Source organism: Schistocerca nitens, chromosome 5 (assembly GCF_023898315.1).
Source record: "Schistocerca nitens isolate TAMUIC-IGC-003100 chromosome 5, iqSchNite1.1, whole genome shotgun sequence".
NCBI lineage: Eukaryota > Metazoa > Arthropoda > Insecta > Orthoptera > Acrididae > Schistocerca > Schistocerca nitens.
In genome coordinates this window covers 459,358,318-459,381,491 of record NC_064618.1, presented here as the reverse complement: position 1 = coordinate 459,381,491, position 23,174 = coordinate 459,358,318, and the positions used below count along the sequence as shown (strand labels likewise).

At 42.8% G+C, this 23,174-nt stretch overlaps 1 protein-coding gene across 1 annotated transcript in view; it reads left to right on the top strand.

Annotated features, from left to right (window-relative positions):
* LOC126259782 (bestrophin-4) overlaps positions 1 to 23,174 on the top strand; it is a 568,776-nt gene that overhangs the window by 477,171 nt on the left and 68,431 nt on the right. Inside the window, exons 6-7 of the mRNA XM_049956790.1 lie at positions 16,481 to 16,600; positions 19,664 to 19,771. Coding sequence (XP_049812747.1) covers positions 16,481 to 16,600; positions 19,664 to 19,771 — 228 coding nt within the window. The remainder of the gene's footprint in view (positions 1 to 16,480; positions 16,601 to 19,663; positions 19,772 to 23,174) is intronic.

The following is a 23,174-nucleotide window of genomic DNA, read 5'->3' as shown; positions in this document are numbered from 1 at the left end:
AACAGAGTGAAGGGATCAACCATGAACTTGAACGGGTGTCATGTGACGCCAGCCACTACCAAATTCAACGAAAAAAAAAAAAGTGTTCAGCGTTCGAGCTTCGCAAGACGAACGTGAATGAGACGACGGTTCTACTTCCGCTGAAATTTAATTTTTAATCTATATTTTTTTCATCACTGGTCATGTTATTTAATTTATATAACATTTGAGAGGTAATATAATTTAAAAAAGCACGTGTATTTGCATAAAGTTTCAGTGAATTTAATGTTATTTTACTACTCACTATTTTTAATTAAATTTAATTATTAGAACTAACATATTTATAGCAATCGACATTAAATGAAGAAACGCCTAGTTTCCCTGAAGATGTACGCCTGTCGTGATTTGCGAAATCCCTTTTACATGCAATCTGGTAAGGCACCCAGAACTATTTCGCACCTCAACCCTTCGAGCTGCAGACAAAGTAGCAGACCCCATTAGGCAGTTAACCTGCGTAGAGGTGAGACGTTGCTAAGGTAGCAAGAACGAATAGTGTAGGAGCAAAGTTTTCGAATGTCACAGAATTGACACTTGCACTACAAAAATGAAGGTTTAAGCGGGAATCGAACGTTGTCTCATACACGTTCTCTTACGAAGCTCGAATGCTGACCACTTTTTCTTTATTTTGTTCGGTGTTGTTCTTTGCGTTTGGTCTGTGCGGACGTCACATGACATCCGTTCAATTTGATCTTTGATTCCTTTGCTCAGTTTTTTTCATTACAGAGGGCCACCGCCTCTCTGACCGAACACGCTGAGCCACCGTGCCAGCTTACATCAGTCACATAATAGGCACGTAAGACTTCTCTTAAGATTTTCTGGGAATTGCCAGAGTAGTGCACCTTACTACTTGTATATTAAGTTGTTTTTATGGCCTACTGAAGATGTACAAAGTTTGTAGTAAATCCGTGATCCCAACGTCGTGGCCTCCCCTTGTAAGTTTTCTTTTATTGCCTGTTTAATATTCTTGGTTCTATGTATTTTGAAACTGAGAGAGTCAAAAATTTCCAACGTTTGTTCGATTTCTGCGTTTATTACAGAAAATAATAAGAATAAAAAACCGAAAGTGGGTTATTTCAGAAGCCGGATACTTTAAGCGCTTTTGACAGTCATATTAAACTGTCGAGGGAAAAAAACGATATAATCAAAAGCCGGTTGTTTCGGCGATAGTCGCCATTCCTACGTCCTTTCCCGCGGTCTCACCGCCGGCTTGATAGAGCTATCAGAAGCAGTGCGCGGCTGTGTGCAACGCTCGGACTCGGACGGCAGGCGGCGCTGACGGCGCATAGGCCAGGCTTACATAGGGCGAGCGCCGCTGCCGTCGCGACGTCGAGGTGGCCGGCTTTACGCACTCCGATAACAAAAGGCTGTAAAGCTGGCTGTTTAAAACGTCCTACACGTTTTATTGGTCGCGCCGGCTATAACTCGTCCAGTTACGGCGCATATGCGCGAGGCGAATCTCGACGGTTTTACGTCTCCCAAGAGTACAAGTCTCTGCCGTTCTAAGAGCAGGCTCAGCTCGCGCGGCAACTAAGGGAATCGCAGCTTTAGTGCTAAAAATACTAGCAACTTACGCAGATGCTCCGGTCTTCTACTTTCGATGACGACCACACCCAGCTGACGTTTGTATGGTCGCGTTACGATCGAGCAGCCAGTTCCAAACACAGCTGGACTACGTACGCAGAACCTCACGCGAATGACCTGCTCATGTTTTCTCTGTTGTCATTGCTAACATTTGTCTCGTAAGAACATATGAGCGAATCAGCATGTAACATAGCGACATCGATATTCCAAAAGAAGTTTCCAATTAATTAATGCAATACTGCAAAGACTTCACCAATATTCGTCTCTAAAATACATTAGATGCATGTAGATCTTATGCTCATCAGAGTCAGTAATGTACCTATACAGGTTGGTCCATTGATAGTGACCGGGCCAAATATCTCACGAAATAAGCAGCGAACGAATAAACTACAAAGAACGAAACTTGTCTATCTTGAAGGGGGAAACCAGATGGCGCTATGTTTGGGCCGCTAGATGGCGCTGCCATAGGTCAAACGGATATCAACTGCGTTTTTTTAAAATAGGAACCCCATTTTTTATTACATATTCGTGTAGTACGTAAAGAAATATGAATGTTTTAGTTGGACCACTTTTTTCGCTTTGTGATAGATGGCGCTGTAATAGTCACAAACGTATAAGTACGTGGTATCACGTAACATTCCGCCAGTGCGGACGGTATTTGCTTCGTGATACATTACCCGTGTTAAAATGGACCGTTTATCAATTGCGGGAAAGGTCGATATCGTGTTGATGTATGGCTATTGTGATCAAAATGTCCAGCTCCCATCCTGGACGACATCATCCAAGTGTCCGGAGCATTCGCCGGAGAGTTAAGTTATTTAAGGAAACAAGAAGTGTTCAGCCACATGTGAAACGTCAACCACGACCTGCAACAAATGATGATGCCCAAGTAGGTGTTTTAGCTACTGTCGCGGCTAATTCACACATCAGTAGCAGACAAACTGCGCGAGAATCGGAAATCTCAAAAACGTCGGTGTTGAGAATGCTACATCAACATCGATTGCACCCGTACCATATTTTTATGCACCAGGAATTGCATGGTGACGATTTTGAACGTCGTGACAGTTCTGCCACTGGGCACAAGAGAAATTACGGGACGATGACAGATTTTTTGCACGCGTTCTATTTAGCGACAAAGCGTCTTTCACCAACAGTGGTAACGTACACCGGCATAATATGTACTATTTGGCAACAGAAAATCCACGATGGCTGCGACAAGTGGAACATCAGCGACCTTGGCGGGTTAATGTATCGTGTGGCATTATCGGAGGAAGGATAATTGGCCCCCATTTTATCGATGGCAATCTAAATGGTGCAATGTATGCTGATTTCCTACGTAATGTTCTGCCGATGGTACTACAAGATGTTTCACTGCATGACAGAATGGCGATGTACTTCCAACATGATGGATGTCCGGCACATAGCTCGCGTGCGATTGAAGTGGTATTGAATAGCATATTTCATGACAGGTGGATTGTTCGTCGAAGCACCATACCATGACCCTCACATTCACCGGATCTGACTTCCACGGATTTCTTTCTGTGGGGAAAGTTGAAGGATATTTGCTGTCGTGATCCACGGACAACGCCTGACAACATGCGTCAGCGCATTGTCAATGCATGTGCAAACATTACGGAGGGCGAACTACTCGCTGTTGAGAGGAATGTCGTTACACGTATTGCCAAATGCATTGAGGTTGACGGACATCATTTTGAACATTAATGTGGTATTTACAGGTAATCACGCTGTAACAGCATGCGTTCTCAGAAATGATAAGTTCACAAAGGTACATGTATCACTTTGGAACAACCGGAATAAAATATTCAAACGTACCTACGTTCTGTGTTTTAATTTAAAAAACCTACCTGTTACCAACTGTTCGTCTAAAATTGTGAGCCATATGTATGGGACTATTACAGCGCGATCCATCACAAAGCGAAAAAAGTGGTCCAACTAAAACATTCATATTTCTTTACGTACTACACGAATATGTAATAAAAATGAGGGTTCCTATTTTAAAAAAAACGCAGTTGATATCCGTTTGACGTATGGCAGCGCCATCTAGCGATCCAACCATATCGCCATCTGGTTTCCCCCTTCAAGCTAGACAAGTTTCGTTCTTTGTCGTTTTTTTTTGTTTGACGCTTATTTCGTGAGATATTTGACCCGGTCACGATCAATGGACCATCCTGTATAGTCACCACAGGTATCCCTTTTATCGATCACTAAGCGCAATAAATAAATAAATAATTTCACGTTACCTCTTGTGCAGTAGATAACTTCTTCTTTTTCTTTCGTATAGGCGTGTATTGGTACTGAAGTATCATCATCATCAGGGGGTTATTTTGTTATTTGTTTCCATGTTAGGTTTCAATTCTCATCTTACCTGGGCTTGGCTTGACGAATCAGATTAGGTCTTTCTCTGTGCAGTACGCCAGCATTACTTTAATGTTAAGCAAATGCAGACACACAATAGTGTGAAACACTTTCTGTTTAGTCTCGTATCACAAACTTTATTATAACAGTACGACCTACATTTCGAGTTATAATCCCATTTTTTAGTACACAGCTAATCCCAAATATGAGACCCAACCAAAGATAAACATGTCAGCATCTTAATCTTTCGATTCTTCATTCAAACTATAAAATCTCTTACTTTTGACACAGTCAGGTATGGATTTACAAAATTCATTAGGATAGCGATTACAATAGTTATGACTAAACATACATTGGAGTAGAACTATGCAGAGGAAAGGGAATTTATTTATTTATTTTATTATTTTGGTGTAGTTTGCGTTTCATAAGTATAACTTCAAATAGGATAAGCAGCATTTTAAAGGTGTTCTAAGTACCATGGATATTAGGTGGATGTTCTTCAATTCAGCGGTAAGCAACCAGGCATCGTGAAAACTGGGGCTTATAAATTCATCTGCCAAGAAAATGTCCTTGCTGCACTGGACAGGCTGGGAGGCCAATCTGCACTAGGCTCATAGAACATCATAGAAGCTGGATACTGATGAAGCCAGATTCATCCTCTGCCGAACATTGCTTAAACGTAAACTACAAATACATAATAGATGTAGACGTCGCACACAGAGAGCGAGAGGGTGTAAATATCACTCGTTTAGAAGCATTAGAAATTAAGGAACAGATTAGTATATCCCCACCTTTATTACTGAGTGGGCTAACTCAGTTCAATTATTCACCCCTTTTGGACAATGTTGTAACCTGTATATGGGAGAAGACCCTTAGTGTTTTCATAGATAACTAAATAATGACAAAAAAAACTCCCATTCTGTGCTTAGCTCTAGTCCAATAGATGTTTAGCTATAATTACTGTAAACGCTGTTCTAAGGAACTTTGTACATCCATGTGTAACTGTCTCAAAATTGTAAGTAGAGATAACTTTTACAATTTAATTCAAGAATCGATAGATTAAGAAATTGACATATTTATATTCACATGGTTCTCATCTTTGGGATTAGTGGTGTGCAAGAAAATCGGCTTATAACCCGAAACCTAGGACGTACAGTAAAGTAATAATAAAATTTGCTAAACAAAGCCACAAAAAAGTTTTTCGTTTTGTTAACAAAATATACAATATTTCACCAAGAATCCACAGTTGAGTCGATTAAAATAAGTAGTGTAACTAGAATTCTTAAGCTTCTACTCGACTGATCAAACAGATAATTGTTTGCAGATGCATTCTTCCATTTTAATGCTACGATCTGAATTTCTGTAATCACGATTTATCAACTGTTTCTACATTACGGGAGGAAAAAACTAAGCATTGCCACCATTAGAAAGGTTGGATTAAGGGACTAGTAGTTGCTTTTCCAAAGGAATCACCGAGGCATTCGCCTAAAGGGTTAAATCTCTGTTACAGATCGGTATTTAATCTACCTCTCGATAAGTGCCCAATACGTATTTACTGCGCCAGTTCGCTACAATTTCGCGTAAACTAGGCAGAATTTCCTAAGCAGACAACTATATTCTTGTAAAAGTTGCCGCTTTGTTCAGCTTTTGATCGTAGCCTGCTCTCCTTATTACAACCAACCCGAACTTCAATTCACTCTCCTCCCTAAGTCCTTTCTCCATCACTTTGGCTCCTATCGATCCCGTACCTGCTGGTGAAGATTTCCTCCCGTTCGCAAAGAAATCTTCACCAGCGATGTGCAGTAAGTATAGTTGCATTGAAAGTCCCCATTCGCACCCCTACTACTTTATGATTTCACCTTGATGTAATAATCCTGATTCATATTTGAAGTGATGATACTTAGGGCTATCTTCCCTATATTTGCTAACATGAAAGCTACTAGCTAAGGAAGTTCCACCCGCAATGTAAAATTGTTACTGCATTCAAAATCTTTGTGGTCGTTTACCATGGCTCATTGTTGTTCATTCAAACGTATTTACATTTTATGCATCCGCAAGAAATATGATGCTTACACGTGCATCTCACAGAAGTAACGCTAAAATTTAGACAATTTTCATTTATAATTTGGAAAGTACTCTTATCTCCAGGGAACAGCAGTAACTGAAAAACATTGTCACGTACCGTATGAAATTTCAGAGAAACATGAATATAATGTAGGAAAATACTTCCAACTTACACAGATTTTCATAAGTTTAGGAAGAAAACAAAAACGTAGAGAGGAAGGAGACAGGAGCAGAGGGTTTCTCTCCCAAAGGAGACACGTGCTCAACGCACATAGCCCCTCCCACCAAGTGCCCGCATATTTTCTTAAACTTCCGTCTTCTGTGGACGCTTTCTCGAAATATGTGGCCTTGGGGTTCCATTCTAAATTCCTGTTCCGTGAACGGTAAGAAGACCAAACACTAACCTCGGTACGTGCCTCGACTCTAAACTGTCGAAGCTCGTCCTCGCTAAATGTAACAGCGCGTCACTAGCGTGGAAGGCCCCGTCATGAACTTACGTAATCTTCGCTAAAATATGTATGTGAGTATTCACATTCCTCTGTGATCTTTCTTTTTCTAGTTTCAACAGGCTGCTGCTGAAATGAGAACTTTATCTATTAGTAGTTATCAGCGTCCAGTGGCCAGTTGTTTATTCCTGCTGTTCACAGCACTGGGTTCGAGTTGGGAGAAGTGTAGCTAAAAATTGATATTTTATATTCATGATTTCCATAATTTTTCAACCCAACTTTGTATTCCAAATTTCTATTATATAATTTTTTACATTTAACTGTCAAAACTTTGAAAGTAGTCGTATGCCAACAGTGCGCTCAGTTATACCCCATACATAAGTAACTTACACTGATCGTCTAAAACATTGTGGCCATTATGAGATTCGATTCTGCGTGCCATGGATTCGCCAAGGCCATGATAGGTTTCCGAAGAGTGGCACCAGATGTCTACGCACAAGTCACGCAAGTTTCGTAAATTAGGGGTCAGTCGTTAGTGGGTGCTGCGTTGGCGCCCTGTAGAGTACCAGATGTGTTCCATCTCAGACACGATCATGAGTCAACTGTCACGCTCGTCAAACAAGTGTGGCACGATTCTGGCCTTGTGGCACGGAAGGGAATCAAATTGGAAGTTGCCATCACCGTTAGGGAAGACATCAAACATGAAGGGATGTGAGTGGTCTGCAATAATTTTTACATAGTCCACAGCTGTCATGTGGCTTCGAAGATCCGCAGAAGCCCATGTGAGTGTACCCTGTAGCATAATACTGCATCCATCGGTTTGCGTCCATTGCACACTGTTTCGAGCAGCCGTTCTCCTTGGTGACGGCGTATCTGGACCCGACCATCCACCTGGTGTATCTATAAACGTGACCAGGCGACAGGTTTCCATTGACCCACGGTCCAGTCTCGATGATCACATGCCCGCCGCAGTCGCAAATGATGCTGCTGTTGGGTCGACACGCGAACATCTGTTGCGGACCCCAATGTTCAAGTACACTGAGGTGACAAAAGTCGTGGGATACCTCCTAATATCGTGGCGGACTTTCTTTTGCCCGGCGTAGTGTGGCAACTCGACGTCGAATGGACTCAACAAGTCATTGGAAATGCCCTGTAGGAATAGTGAGGCATGTTGCTTCTACAGATGTCCATAACTGCGAAAGTGTTCCCGGTGCCGGATTTTGTGCACGAACTAATATCTCGATTATGTCCCATATGTGATCGATGGGATTCATATCGGGCGATCTGGTTGGCCAAACCCTGCGCTCACACTGTCCACAATCTTCAAACCAATAGTAAACACTTGTTGTCCGGTGACATGTCGCATCGTCATCCATAAAAGTCCCATCGTCGTTCAGGAACATGAAGCCGATGACTTGCTGCTAAAAGTCTTCAAGTAGCCGAACATAACAATTTGTAGTCAATGATCGGTTCAGTTGGACTAGAGGACTCAGTCCATTCCATGCAAGCACACCCAACACCATTATGGAGCCACCACCAGCTTCTTCAGTGCCATGTTGAGAACTTGGGTCCATAGCTTCGTGGGGACTGCGCCACAATCTAATCCTACCGTCGACTCTTACCATCTGAAATCGGGACTCATCTGATCAGACCCCGGTTTTCAAGTCGTCTAGGGTCCAGCCGATGTGGTTACGAGCCCAGGAGAGGCGCTGCACGCGATTTCGTGCTGTTAACAAAGGCACTCGCATCGTTCGTCTGCTGCAATAGCCCATTAACACCAAATTTCGCCGCACTATCCTAACAGGTACGTTCGTCGTACGTCCCACATTGGTTTCTACGGTTACTTTACGCTTTGTTTCTTGTCTGTTAGCACTGTCAACTATACGCAAACGCCGCTGCTGTCGGTCGTTAAGCGAAGGCCGTCGGCTACTGCATTGTCGTGGTAAGAGATAACGCCTGAAATTTGGGTTTCTCGGCACACTCTTCACACTGTGGATCTCGGAGTATTGAATTCCTTAATGATTTCCGATAGTGAATGTCCCAAGTCTTTAGCTACAACTACGATTCCGCGTTCAAAGTCTGTTAATTCCCGTCAGCGGGCCATAATTACGTCGGGAACTGGTTCAAAGGAATAGCGTTGAGTGCAAATGACAGCTCCACCAATGCATCCCCCCCCCCTTTTATATCCTGTGTACGCGATACTACTGCCATCTTTGTATGTGCATATCGCTATCTAATGGCTGTTTTTACCTCAGTATACGTGCATCGAACCTTGTGAGGTGGAATCTTTATGTCTGCACCAGCATTGTACTCTGCTGTCAGATCTGCCACGGATCGCCGCCTATCCTGTTTTACAGAGGGGCAGGTCTTGGACATCCACGAGGTCCAGCACCCTGTCACCTATTCGTGGTTTCGCCATTTGCGAACACCTTTTAAAGACCCTCAAAACAGTAGCGTTCGAACAGCAGACCAGCTTCGCCGTTTCCGAACAGCTCGTATCCAGACGCCGGACCATGGCCCATACCAGGCTGACCCATGGTTTTCTTTTGCGTGATGAGCCACCCCCACTTTGTGGTTGTGGAGCCTTCCAGTCAGTAGCCCACATTTTGGGTGAATGCTCCCTTCATTTGGCTCTGCGTGATAAGTACAGACTCCCCCGCACTTTACCTTTGATTTTGGCTGGTGGTTCCCGGATGTTCGAACTGGTTCTCGGTTTCCTCCGGGAAAGTGGTTTTTATTCTCAGTTTTAAGGTTTTTAGTCTCACTGTGGTGTTGGGGCAGGGCGGTGAGCGGTGGGGTATCTCCCACTGTAAGCTGTGTTTTGAGATTCCCGACGCTCCTCCCTGGTCGCGATCGTCTTTTCTTCCCCCTTTTACTCTGTTTTTATCACTTTTTAGGATTGGTTAGTCTCCTTTCCCATATGCTCTTCTACATTCTAGCGGTTGCACGCTTTTAAGTTGCAGCTGGTCTTGCCTCTACTGCTTCAGAGGTGGGATATTTCCTGCCGCTAGCATAGCGTTGGGGTCGCTCTCTTGCTGACTTACCTCATTTTGTTTTTACCATTGACGACATGACTGCACTTTTACGTTGTTTTAGCCTTTTCCCTTTTATCGTTATGACTTCTCTGAGATGTCACACTATCTGAATGGACCACATTTGAAACAAGGGACTGATGATCTTGCTGTTTGGTCCCTTTAACCCCAATCAATCAACCAACCAGCCAACCGGATCATGGCAGTCTGCCCTTTTCCGAAGTCGCTTATGTCACTGGGTTCCCCCGTTTGCGGCCATTATCGTCGCTAGAATGATTTCCCATTCGTCTCTGCTTGGTTTATATGCTTTTCTTATCGCATCACGTGTCCGTGTTCACAGCGCCACCAGGCGACATTTCGTCTCGTGATGGGCAGTGGTCACATTGTTTTGACTCATCAGTGTATGTTAGAATGAAACGATTTCTCTGACAAGTCACTTGAAAGTGATTAATGATTTTCCAACGTTTTATGTCCGCAGGCAGCTTTTTAATACAGTGGAAAATATTCGCTAGCTTGGGGTATACGAAGGTTTTGCTTTTGTACCCTGCGTTAAACATCGCCCTTTATTAGGATTTCACAACGCACTCGTGAACAGAAGACACAGGGCTTCATAGTCAACACAGGTGCACAGCACAACACTGTTGACTTCAACTGTTACAAACATTAGCTGTTCCCGTGCTCAGTTTCGTACACCGCTGGGCTTTCAGGAGGGAGATCACGAAAACTGTCACACCCTGCTGAAAACTGAAGTAAACAAAAAGTTGATCGGCAGACAATTCAGGACCTCCTACTGTGCTTCGCTTCAGGTTTTTGATCCTGCATCACATGCGCATAATTGTATTTATGATTACATACGAGGGACAGTCAAATGCAAGAGAGACAGATGGAAAAAAGTAAGTAAACTGTTTATTATTTCAAAAGCAATCACCAAAACTGTTCATACACTTATCGCACTGTGAGACAAGACGGTCAACGCCTTCATGGAAAAATTTTTGTACCTGCCTACTGAAACATGATTGTGCCCAGGCGTGCATCTCTTCGCTCGAAGCAAATCGACAGCCACGAATGTATTTCTTTCTTCAGGGATCCAAAAATGTGGAAATCGTGGGGAGAGAATTCAGGGCTGTATGGAGGACGCGTAAGGGCTTCCCAGCGAAACTTCTGGATCGTTCACGAAACAACCTTGCTAACATGTGCGTCGGCCGTTTATCATAAAAGTATTAACAGCTAAGCCGATTACTTTTGAAATAATAGGCGGTTTACTTACTTTTCTCCATTTGACTCGTTTTTATTTGACTGCGCCTTAAAACATTCGTGTATTATTGGTCTGAGGGGAGGAAAGAAAGCATGGAAGAAGCGGAGAAATAAGCTCAGATTTTAACGTTCCGTTTATGTCATTAGAGACTGGTGAAACTTGTAGAAGACGAGACAGGAATAAGTTAGTTAAGCATCCCTGCATTCGTGTGAAGAGACTAAGGAAATCGGTCCTCTCGAATTAGACGCTAGTGCCTTAGCCAGAATCTGTGCTTGTCCTTTCACATGACGACCCCTGAACTTTAGACGATGCATATATAGTTTAGTCACTTACTGAACTTCACTTACTGAACTTCTCTTCCTGAACCTTCCTGACAGATCAAAATTGTCTCCAGGAACGGCGCGACCCGTCCTCCACCTTGTACGGATGTCCCGACTTCGAGTCCAATGCACAACTTTATTTTTCTTTACCGGAATTGGTGGGAATTGTTCCTATAGCATCGTGAGACTTCTGGAACTAATATTTAAATGAACAGCAAGAGGCACGGTATAAAAAGTTGCCATGACTTTCTTTTCTACACACCCGCGACTAAAAAAATTTACTTAATGGTAGACATGAGGACATCTAAGAATGAAAAGTAATATTTATTTTGTAAGGAACCGACGACAGATCCGGTCGTAATATCACCTACTTCAGACAGATTCATTGGGACTATTCTTTGCAATGTATTGTCCAACGTTTTTCTGCATGTTATTTTCTACAAAAGTGCATTCGTTTCTTCCGTCCTTGTGCATAAACCCTCTGTTAGTGCTGAAGTTGATGGGATGCTGAAATAGGACTCAGCCTTCACGATGTCCTGTACATCGTATCCGTACATTACAGTAACCTACTAACAGTGATTTCCATGTAGTTCCTGCAGCCGAAGGATACAGCTGCATTGTTTGCGGAGGTTCTCCGTCGAGCCCCTCTCACAATGGGATATCCTTCCACTTATTTGCCTTATGCAGATTTCGCCCTAACTCCGTCTTCAAGCTTATAATACTATTTCGACGACAATTTCTAGCCTAAGAGAACAAATCTGAATTACTCAAGCGAAAGCTTGTGGAAAAAAGAAAAAGAAAAAAAAACGCGACAGGTACTCAGGAGAAGTACCGGAGCACTATTTCAATGTGATTTAGTTCTTGGGTGAGCGATTATCCATTTGTTCAGGTGTAGATACGGCAACGTTATCATACGACGAACACTGCTAACGAACACTGCCAGTAAGAAGACTGAGGATACAAGAAAAAAGTTAAGGCATCCTCACGTAATTCGTAAGATTTCCGCAGCACTGAAAAATCGAACGCAGTAGTGTTACAAACTGTCTTCATTCCTTGCTTGCTGTTCAGTGTTACTAATGCAGTTAGTTTTTCAAACGTACTTTAATTTATCATAATGTAAAATTATTGTAACATTCTACATTGTTTAATGTAATAAATGTTGCAATGTGAACTTGCAAATATAAAGTATGTACAAAAGAATAATAGATTTTACAAACATTATTTATGTACATGTCATACAACCAGGCGAAAATCGCAAGACTGAAGTGTCCTTAAATTTTTAACATCAAATTAATTAGTGTTCTACATCTACATCCATTCTCCACAAGCCACCTGACGGCGTGTGGCGGAGAGTACCCTTGAGTACCTCTATCGGTTCTCCCTTCTATTCCAGTCTCGTATTGTTCGTGGAAAGAAGGATTGTCGGTATGCTTCTGTGTGGGCTCTAATCTCTCTGATTTTATCCTCATGGTCTCTTCGCGAGATATACGTAGGAGGGAGAAATATACTGCTAGTCTCTTCGGTGAAGGTATGTTCTCGAAACTTTAACAAAAGCCCGTACCGACCTACTGAGCGTCTCTCCCGCAGAGTCTTCCACTGGAGTTTATCTATCATCTCCGTAACGCTTTCGCGATTACTAAATGATCCTGTAACGAAGCGCGCAGCTCTCCGTTGGATCTTCTCTATCTCTTCTATCAACCCTATCTGGTACGGATCCCACACTGCTGAGCAGTATTCAAGCAGTGAGCGAACAAGCGTACTGTAACCTACTTCCTTTGTTTTCGGATTGCATTTCCTTAGGATTCTTCCAATGAATCTCAGTCTGGCATCTGCTTTACCGACCATCAACTTTATATGATCATTCCATTTTAAATCACTCCTAATGCGTACTCCCAGATAATTTATGGAATTAACTGCTTCCAGTTGCTGACCTGCTATTTTGTAGCTAAATGATAAGGGATCTATCTTTCTATGTATTCGCAGCACATTATACTTGTCTACATTGAGATTCAATTGCCATTTCCTGCATCAGGCGTCAATTCGCTGCAGATCCTCCTGCATTTCAGTACAATTTTCCATTGTTAAAACCTCTCGATACACCACAGCATCATCTGCAAAAAGCCTCAGTAAACTTCCGATGCCATCCACCAGGTCATTTATGTATATTGTGAATAGCAACGGTCCTATGACACTCCCCTGCGGCACACTTGAAATCACTCTTACTTCGGAAGACTTCTCTCCATTGAGAATGACATGCTGCGTTCTGTTATCTAGGAACTCCTCAATCCAATCACACAATTGGTCTGATAATCCATATGCTCTTACTTTGTTCATTAAACGACTGTGGGGAACTGTATCGAACGCCTTGCGGAAGTCAAGAAACACGGCATCTACCTGTGAACCCGTGTCTATGGCCCTCTGAGTCTCGTGGACGAATAGCGCGAGCTGGGTTTCACATGACCGTCTTTTTCGAAACCCATGCTGATTCCTACAGAGTTTCTAGTCTCCAGAAAAGTCATTATACTCGAACATAATACGTGTTCCAAAATTCTACAACTGATCGACGTTAGAGATATAGGTCTATAGTTCTGCACATCTGTTCGACGTCCCATCTTGAAAACGGGGATGACCTGTGCCCTTTTCCAATCCTTTGGAACGCTACGCTCTTCTAGAGACCTACGGTACACCGCTGCAAGAAGGGGGGCAAGTTCCTTCGCGTACTCTGTGTAAAATCGAACTGGTATCCCATCAGGTCCAGCGGCCTTTCCTCTTTTGAGCGATTTTAATTGTTTCTCTATCCCTCTGTCGTCTATTTCGATATCTACCATTTTGTCATCTGTGCGACAATCTATAGAAAGAACTACAGTGCAGTCTTCCTCTGTGAAACAACTTTGGAAAAAGACATTTAGTATTTCGGCCTTTAGTCTGTCATCCTCTGTTTCAGTACCATTTTGGTCACAGAGTGTCTGGACATTTTGTTTTGATCCACCTACCGCTTTGACATAAGACCAAAATTTCTTAGGATTTTCTGCCAAGTCAGTACATAGAACTTTACTTTCGAATTCATTGAACGCCTCTCGCATAGCCCTCCTCACACTACATTTCGCTTCGCGTAATTTTTATTTGTCTGTAAGGCTTTGGCTATGTTAATGTTTGCTGTGAAGTTCCCTTTACTTCCGCAGCAGTTTTCTAACTCGGTTGTTGTACCACGGTGGCTCTTTTCCATCTCTTTCGATCTTGCTTGGCACATACTCATCTAACGCATATTGTACGATGGTTTTGAACTTTGTCCACTGATCCTCAACACTATCTGTACTTGAGACAAAACTTTTGTGTTGAGCCGTCAGGTACTCTGAAATCTGCTTTTTGTCACTTTTGCTAAACAGAAAAATCTTCGTACCTTTTTTAATATTTCTATTTACAGCTGAAATCATCGATGCAGTAACCGCTTTATGATCGCCGATTCCCTGTTCTGCGTAAACTGTTTCGAATAGTTAGGGTCTGTTTGTCACCGGAAGGTGTAATATGTTATTGCCACAAGTCGGTTCTCTGTTTAACTGCTCAAGGTAGTTTTCAGATAAAGCACTTTAAAAAATTTCACTGGATTCTTTGTCCCTGCCACCCGTTATGAACGTTTGAGTCTCCCAGTCTATATCCGGCAAATTAAAATCTCCACTCAGAACTATAACATGCTGGGGAAATCTACTCGAAATATTTTCCAAATTATCCTTCGGGTGCTCAGCCACAACAGCTGCTGAGCCAGGAGGCTTATAGAGACATCCAATTACCATGTCTGAGCCTGCTTTAACCGTGACCTTCACCCAAATCATTTCACATTTCGGATCTCCGTCAATTTCCTTCGATACTATTGCACTTCTTATCGCTATAAACTCGCCTCCCCCTTCACTGTCCAGCCTGTCTCTGCGGTATACATTCCAATCTGAGTTTAGGATTTCATTACTGTTTACATCTGGTTTCAGCCAACTTTCTGTCCCTAGTACTATATGGGCGTTGTGACCCTTTATTAATGAGAGCAGTTCTGGGACCTTTCTATAGACGCTCCTGCAGTTTACTATTAGCACATTAATATTGTTATTCCCTGTTGCATTTTGCCTACTCCTACCTTGCCGCGTCTCAGGAGGCGTCTTGTCGGGCCTAGGGAGGGAATTCTCTAACCTAAAAACCCCCATGTGCACTCCACACGTACTCCGCTACCCTTGTAGCCGCTTCCGGCGTGTAGTGCACCCCTGACCTATTCAGAGGGACCCTACATTTCTCCACCCGATAGCGGAGGTCGAGAAATTTGCACCCCAGATCTCCGCAGAATCGTCTGAGCCTCTGGTTTAAGCCTTCCACTCGGCTCCAAACCAGAGGACTGCGATCGGTTATGGGAACGATACTACAAATAGTTAGCTCTGATTCCACCCCGCGAGCGAGGCTTTCCGCCTTCACCAATTCCGCCAACCGCCTGTACGAACTGAGGATGACCTCTGAACCCAGACGGCAGGAGTCATTGGTGCCGACATGAGCAACAATTTGCAGTCGGGTGCACCCAGTGCTCTCTATCGCCGCCGGTAGGGCCTCCTCCAAATCTCGGATGAGACCACCCGGCAAGCAGACAGAGTGAACACTGGCCTTCTTCCCCGACCTTTCCGCTATTTCCCTAAGGGGCTCCATCACCCGCCTACCGTTGGAGCTCCCAATAACTAATAAACCCCTCCCCCCGTGTGCCTGCTCGGACCTTGCTGAAGGAGCAGCTACATGTCCACTCACAGGCAGAGCGGGCGATGCCACACGGCCAGCCTCCACATTTACCCTCCGCCTCATGCGCCGCGAACGCCGCTGAACCCGCCACTCCCCTTGGGGAGAGGGTGGCCCAACCGCGCCCGGTACCCCCACTGCCGCTACACTCCGAGGCAGCAGCCTGAAGACGGCCCGCATATACAAATGGGTATCAGCATCGCCACAGGCTTTTTCCGCAAAGCAACTATTACTGCGGATTTCCCCAGTTCTTGTATCCACATACACCTCTAACCAAATATGATACCTCGAGAAACTTTGATGATTGTGACCTTTCTGAGTTTGCATGCTCATAGTTTGATGAGGAAAGAATGATGATGTGGTAGTGACGTTGATGGTGAGGGCGCTGATGGTGATGCAGATGGTGGTAGTGATGTGGATAAAGATGTGATGTTGATTCATGTGATGATGATTTGGGTGATGACTCACATGGTGGTGGTGGTGGTGGTGGTGGTGGTGGTGGTGGTGGTGGTAGTGGTTTTAATGATGGTGATGATTTGAATGATAGTGATGGTCATTGGGCTTGAGTTTATTATTATTATTATTATTATTATTATTATGTTGCAGGTGGTGACATTGTCGGTGTACACGTACTTCATGTCGGCGCTGATGGGGCGGCAGTTCGTGGGCAATGAGGAATCGGCGAGCGGGCTCGACATGTACGTCCCTTTCTTCACTGTGCTCCAGGTGAGCGGTCCCTCCCACGAGTGCGGAGACTCTGATGCTCGTGTTTCGTGTGCACGTACCACCATCGTCGAAAAATCTAACAATCACTTCTATGGCGCAGTCAGAAAGGAAGGCTAGTGGCTAGATGCATCGTAAATACTCACATTATTCAAAATAAGAACTGGTTAAACACCATAGCTGTTCCAGTACTGGTTACTTTAAGCAGTATACACATTCAGTACCTAAATGCTATTTATTTCGTCGCTTGCTTATTGGGGAGCGCCGGATCAGTCGGAGAAAAGTGCAATAGTCCTTACTATTCTTATGTTTCACACCTACGAAAAAATTATGTACATGTGTATATATATTGCACAGCATGCGTCATCAATAGCGGCGACAACTGACAGGGGTGATAGTATATAACAACGGAAGCAAAAGCGTTCTACTAAACGTGGATCTGCAAATGATCCATTTGCAAGGTAAATGCTCATGTGTGGTTACGATCCGCCACCGACTTCAATATGAAATACTGAAGATAGCAGAAATGTCATTGAAATGTAAACTTTTCCATTAAGTCATCATCTGATTGGGTTCAAATTTCATCCATGGCCTAAGGTTGGGAAAAGTAGTAGATGAACCAGTGGGGCACAGACACATTTTACTGCTGGTATAAGACGACGTTTTACGCAGCAATAAGACCCAAGATGAATAGATGGAGCCTGTACCATGCCGTTCAAGGTCACCTGTCCTCAGTTCTCTGCGTATTTTTCTCTGGGGTCATCTCAGAAGTAAAGTCTGCAGCAATTAACAAGGTTGTCCGTTGTCCAGATTTACTACATGATCGGGGAGTGTGTAAAAAAATTCACCCGAGGACAATCTTAACAAGAAATAGAACACTGCATCAGCTCATTACATATTTCAGTTTAGTTATACAGTTGAGCCGGCCGGAGTGGCCGAGCGGTTCTAGGCGCTACAGTCTGGAACCGCGCGACCGCTACGCTCGCAGGTTAGAATCCTGCCTCGGGCATGGACGTGTGTTATGTCCTTAGGTTAGTTAGGTTTAAGTAGTTCTAAGTTCTGGGGGACTGATGACCTCAGCACTTAAGTCCCATAGTGCTCAGAGCCATTTGAACCATTTTTTTTTAACTTATACGGCTGTACCTATTAAAGAAGGTGTTTCACGTGTCGTCATTGCATTTGGATGCAATATGCACTCACCATTGTAGAGGTGAGTGCACTATTGCATCCAAATGCAATGACGACACGTGGAACACCTTCTTTAATAGGTACAGCTGGATAAGTAAATTGAAACATGTAGTGTGCTGACGCTGTGTTCTATTTCTTGTTAGGATAGTCCTTGGGTGAAATTTGAGCCCACACATTTCTAATTTATTTGTACTAACTACGACAGTATTTTATACATAAATCAGTGGTGACTGGTCACCATGCTTTCGCAATTAACTCTCAGGCGGATTGTTTGCGGACCTATGTTTACGTAATAGTTATGCTTTTATCACGAAATTTATTCGCTGATTCCTAATTCTTTGATATCAGCTGTATTACGCGTTGGTTGTAGATGTACTATCATTCGTGACATGTAAAAAATTGTACCGGACCAGGGCACGAACTCGGATTTCTGCTTATCGTGAGTGGTCGCCTTAACGACTCCGACTATCAGCGCACGCTTCCCGGAGTGATCGAAACATCCATACGCTGCACTGTCTGCATTCCCTAATGCTCGCACGTTACGTGATTCCCGCAACAGGAAAAGACGAACAATTTTATCGTCGTTTTTGCTCGTCGATGCTTGTATTACTTTTATGAATAAATAAACTTGTGCTTCTGTTACCGTATACTTTCGCCCATGTCAGTTTTCGGTATTAATTATGATACAAAATGTATGTATAGTGTCATGCTTGGACGTAACTGATATATTCATGAAATCGATTCAGTCTAAGTTAACCCCCTATGTAAGACCCACTCTCGCTACATTTTTGTGAGTTCTTGCTCCATGGTGTAGCTTATCAGTCAACTAGATAGTAGCATGAAAGGTAGCCACAGACATTAGCTGGTTTCACTTTAACTAAGTCACCAATTGCACATGGCAAACATTGCGTTCGATTGAAATAGTTTTCTTAATCACATTACGATAATTCATTAATACGTCACGAGACGTAACAGAATTTTGACAATGTAAAGGCTATTACAGTATTTATTGGCTTATGCCGACAGAAACACGTTAACCAATCGGGATACACACAGTTCCATTCGAGCAAGATTTGTGTATACCTGTCGAGAAAGATTATTTATTTGTTTGTTATAAGTCACAGAAAGATACCACTTATAATCAGTTCTGTGCGTTCGTTACCTCAAGGTTGAGCACTGTGTCTTAGGATCTCCTTACCGAAAGAAAATCATTGTATTTACTGCATTATGTTCACGGAAAAGCCTTAAACTGCGGGTATTCATGGAACATTTTAGAAGAAAGGTGCGTTTTTATGTATACCGTTTATAAATTTTCGAAATCGCAACAATTTCGTTTGGTAGAGAACAAAGCAAACAGATTAAATAAACAGCTAGTAATAAAGTATAAGCTCCGAAGGCATAGCCACAGTGGCAACATTCGCACAGTGGCTGCTTATGTTTTCTTTCTTGTTAAGGAAAAATTAAGTTAGTTAAGGTCACACTTTGCATAAAATACGGTGCTGTTTTAGCCAATTCCTCTGCAGTTGTAACGGAAATGGGGGTGAAACTAGCTCTAAATAACTTAATCGTTGTTATGACTGTTTTAGTTTTATAAAAATGCTAATAGTTTTAAAGAAGTAAATGTGAGGATGGCAAGAAAATCTAAAGAAACCCGTTGGAAATTAGAATAAAGATGAAAGATTGCAGAGTGTTAAATTTCGTCATTCGACAGAAAATCTAGATGAGGTACAAGACGAAATCGAACAGATTGGTTTGAGGTAAACCAAACCTCCTGGGAATGTTATTCCTGTGCAGCCTTGTTTTGCATGACCCTTAGCTTATCAAAGACAAATATATGACAGAGTAGACCCACATTTGAACACTGACCTTCGCTTGCAGTTCTGCTTCTACATCGGATGGCTGAAGGTCGCGGAGGTGCTCATCAATCCGTTCGGTGAGGACGACGACGACATCGAGCTTAATTGGCTGATCGACAGGCACATCAAGGTGAGTCAGCTCCACGTTTAGTGTATACTTCATCTTCAACATCGTTCTGAAGGCGCCACGGGTTGGCTGACCCTCCCGATTCCTTTCCACTGGTTTGGTATTATTTTCCTTCTGTTTTTTGGAATGGAGGTCGTCTTGACAGACTGATCTGTAGCGTAGCCCGAGTTATGGGTGAGGTTGAAAGCCGACAGTTCAGTTGTGAGATGGAGAGGCCAACGAAGGTGGTGTAATGACAGTTGCTGTAATAAGTGTTATAACTCATACTGTATTAGATTTTGATGAGTAGTTTATGTTCATCCTTTTGACGACGTAAGGATCGAAACGTTAGGTTGGTGCTTAAGTTAGTAGTGTTTTCACTTTGCATGTTGGTATTCCGGTTGATATGGGTTTATTTATCGATTCTCATTTTTTTTAGTTCATTGTTGCTATTTGAGTTTCCGTATTGTCATTTCGTCATTTGAAGATACTCAATGGAGCTGTGGACGCTAGAAAATGGAGTGCCAGTTGGAGAAATCGAAACATTTCCTACATATTCTTCTGTTTGAGTGCAACGTAGGGTTGACAGCAGCAGAGGCAGGCATAAACAATTGAGCAGTGTATGCGGATAATACTATTGGATAGAGCGCGGCAAGAAATGGGTTTCCCGTTTTCAGGAGCATCGTTTCGACATTAGTGCTTCTCCACTTTCAAGAAGACCTTCGGAGTTTGATGAAGATTGTTTAAAAGCATTAATCCACAATGATCCACATCAGTGTACTCGAGAACTGACAAATGTGATGAATTGTGATCTTCCCACTGCCGTGTGACATTTGCATGCAATGGGGAAGGTTAAAAAATCGGAAGTAAAGGTACTCCATACTCTAAGTCAAACTCACAAAAATCAGCGGATGGCCATACGTGCATCTCTGCTTGCTCATCAATTGTCTCATGACCAACACCGACCATTCCTACCCTGTATCGTTACTGATGACAGAGATATGGTGCCTCAATGCTAACATAAGGAAAAGAAAGGAATGGTTAAGTGCAAGCAAATCAGCAACTCGCCATACAAAACCTGCACACATTCACATAAGATAATGTTATGCAACTGGAGGAACAGTGACAGTTTGGTGGCTAAGAATTGCTTCCCGACGTGTAACCATCACTGCTGACATTTATTGTCAATAACTGAGACGTCTTGCAGAAGCAATCCAGGAACAAGTGCCAGGAAGACTGTGTGAAGTGACGCACGCCCGCATTCTGCTCGACTGACAAAAGAACACAATACAGGGGTATTCCTTTCCGGATGAAAATGCGCTCCGAACGTGGCTCGACGAGTTCTTTGTCTCAAAACCACGCGATTTCTACAATCACGGAATCTGAAAATGACGCTAGCGCTGGCAGACTGTTGTAAATAGCGAAGGGGAATATGTTATTGATGACTAAAGTATTTGTTACGTGTACGTGTTGCATATATTAAACTTGTGGAAAAACGCTACGAATTTATGCACCAATCCAATAAATGTATGGTATCGGCAGGTTCAGTATGACCGAGGCTGCCTTGGTGGACAAATCTGTGACTCTCACTGCGCGTATCTTTTGTGCAAACACGCACTACTGGTTGATATTACTCGCCTTAAACAGTTACAGGAGTTGCAGAAGATATTTCTACAGAAACCGTAACAGCTTCTACTGCAAAAAGAAATTAAGTGGCATTTTTTGCTTGGATACGTTATGTGCACATGACTCGACAAACTGGAAACCTCTTTTGTCGTTCACTTCTCCGTATACCAATTGTAGCTCTTTACAGTTAAAGACTTTGTCGAGTGCTTGTAGGGTAAAGTTCCGTGTTCGTTTTTGATGTGTATGTTTCGCATGACAAAATAATCTTAAAAAGGCTTTCAGTCTCAATATCTCCGTGAACTGCATTAATCAACGTCAATAATATTTTGTTTCCTAACAAAATAAGGTCCTGCAGAGACACTAGGAAATTCACTCGGCACACATACATATGCACACAGGTGACTGGGCAGGAGCTGTATGTACGGTTGTTAGTATGTATGACACATGAAATATGCTACGATCTGCCAACTCCTTAAACATGTGCTATTTATGAGTCATTATAGTACCGTTAGGAGCTTGAATATAGAGTTTGAATTATGTACGAAATGTACTGTAACACCTAGTTTTTCTGAATACTGCAAAGCCACATACTAGTCCTTGCACTGTATAAGCCTGAAAATCTATAAACTTCTTTTTAATAATGCCGCTCTGAGGACTGGTAAGCAATGAAGGCAGATTAAAACAGATAAAAGATTTGTAAAAATTTTAAATTGTATGCTGAAGAGAAGACCGACCCAGTAACTGCTTTTCCACGCGACGCCCTGAAGAACTGGTGGAAAGCTGAGGTCTTGAGTCAATGAGTCGCACATGCATAGCTCAAGTGATAAAGTGCTGATGGCAAAAGGCAAGATCGCTAACCGGCACACAGTTTTCATTCACACATTAAAGCATCTCACAGCATACACAGCTAAAGAGGAACTACATTTCATCTTGTTCAGATAAATTACTCCACAGACGTGTATTATATCTTCTCAAAGTCTTTTCTTACGTAACTTTAACATAAATTACATCTCCCACTGAAAAGTGCAGTAGTAGTGCTTTTCCTTTTTTAAAAAAACCTTTAGTAGTCGAAAGTTTAGTTACATCAGAGAAAGAGTGAATTGTGTGTATCGATGATTTGGGATGTTCATTTGCAGGTTCATTTAGCGAGAGTATACGAGTAAGTTGTGAAATCTACGAGAAATGGTGCAAGCTTCAGCATACTTCTTCCTTCTTTAGTCGCTATGAAACACATTCGCTTCCGACCCATTGTATAATTTCTGCTCTCCCTGCGTGACGTACGTAATGTGCAACATCTCGTCAAAAAGTAGCCTTTTATATATATTGTTTATTAATTATTACGTTACACCATACAGCCAGCTTATTCTTATATAAGGGACATAAGTATTATATCATTACTGTTAGGAAATGTGTTCACACACACACACACACACACACACACACACACACACACACACAGCCGGCCGGAGTGGCCGAGCGCTTCTAGGCGCTACAGTCTGTAACCGCACGACCGCTACGGTCGCAGGTTCGAATCCTGCCTAGGGCATGGATGTGTGTGATGTCCTTAGGTTAGTTAGGTTTAAGTAGTTCTAGGGGACTGATGATCTCATAAGTTAAGTCCCATAGCGCTCAGAGCCATTTGAACCATTTTGAACACACACACACACACACACACACACACACACACACACACACACACACACACAGAGAGAGAGAGAGAGAGAGAGAGAGAGAGAGAGAGAGAGAGGCGCGTTCTAAGACAGAACACTTATAGTTACAGACAGGGCAATAGAGTATAATC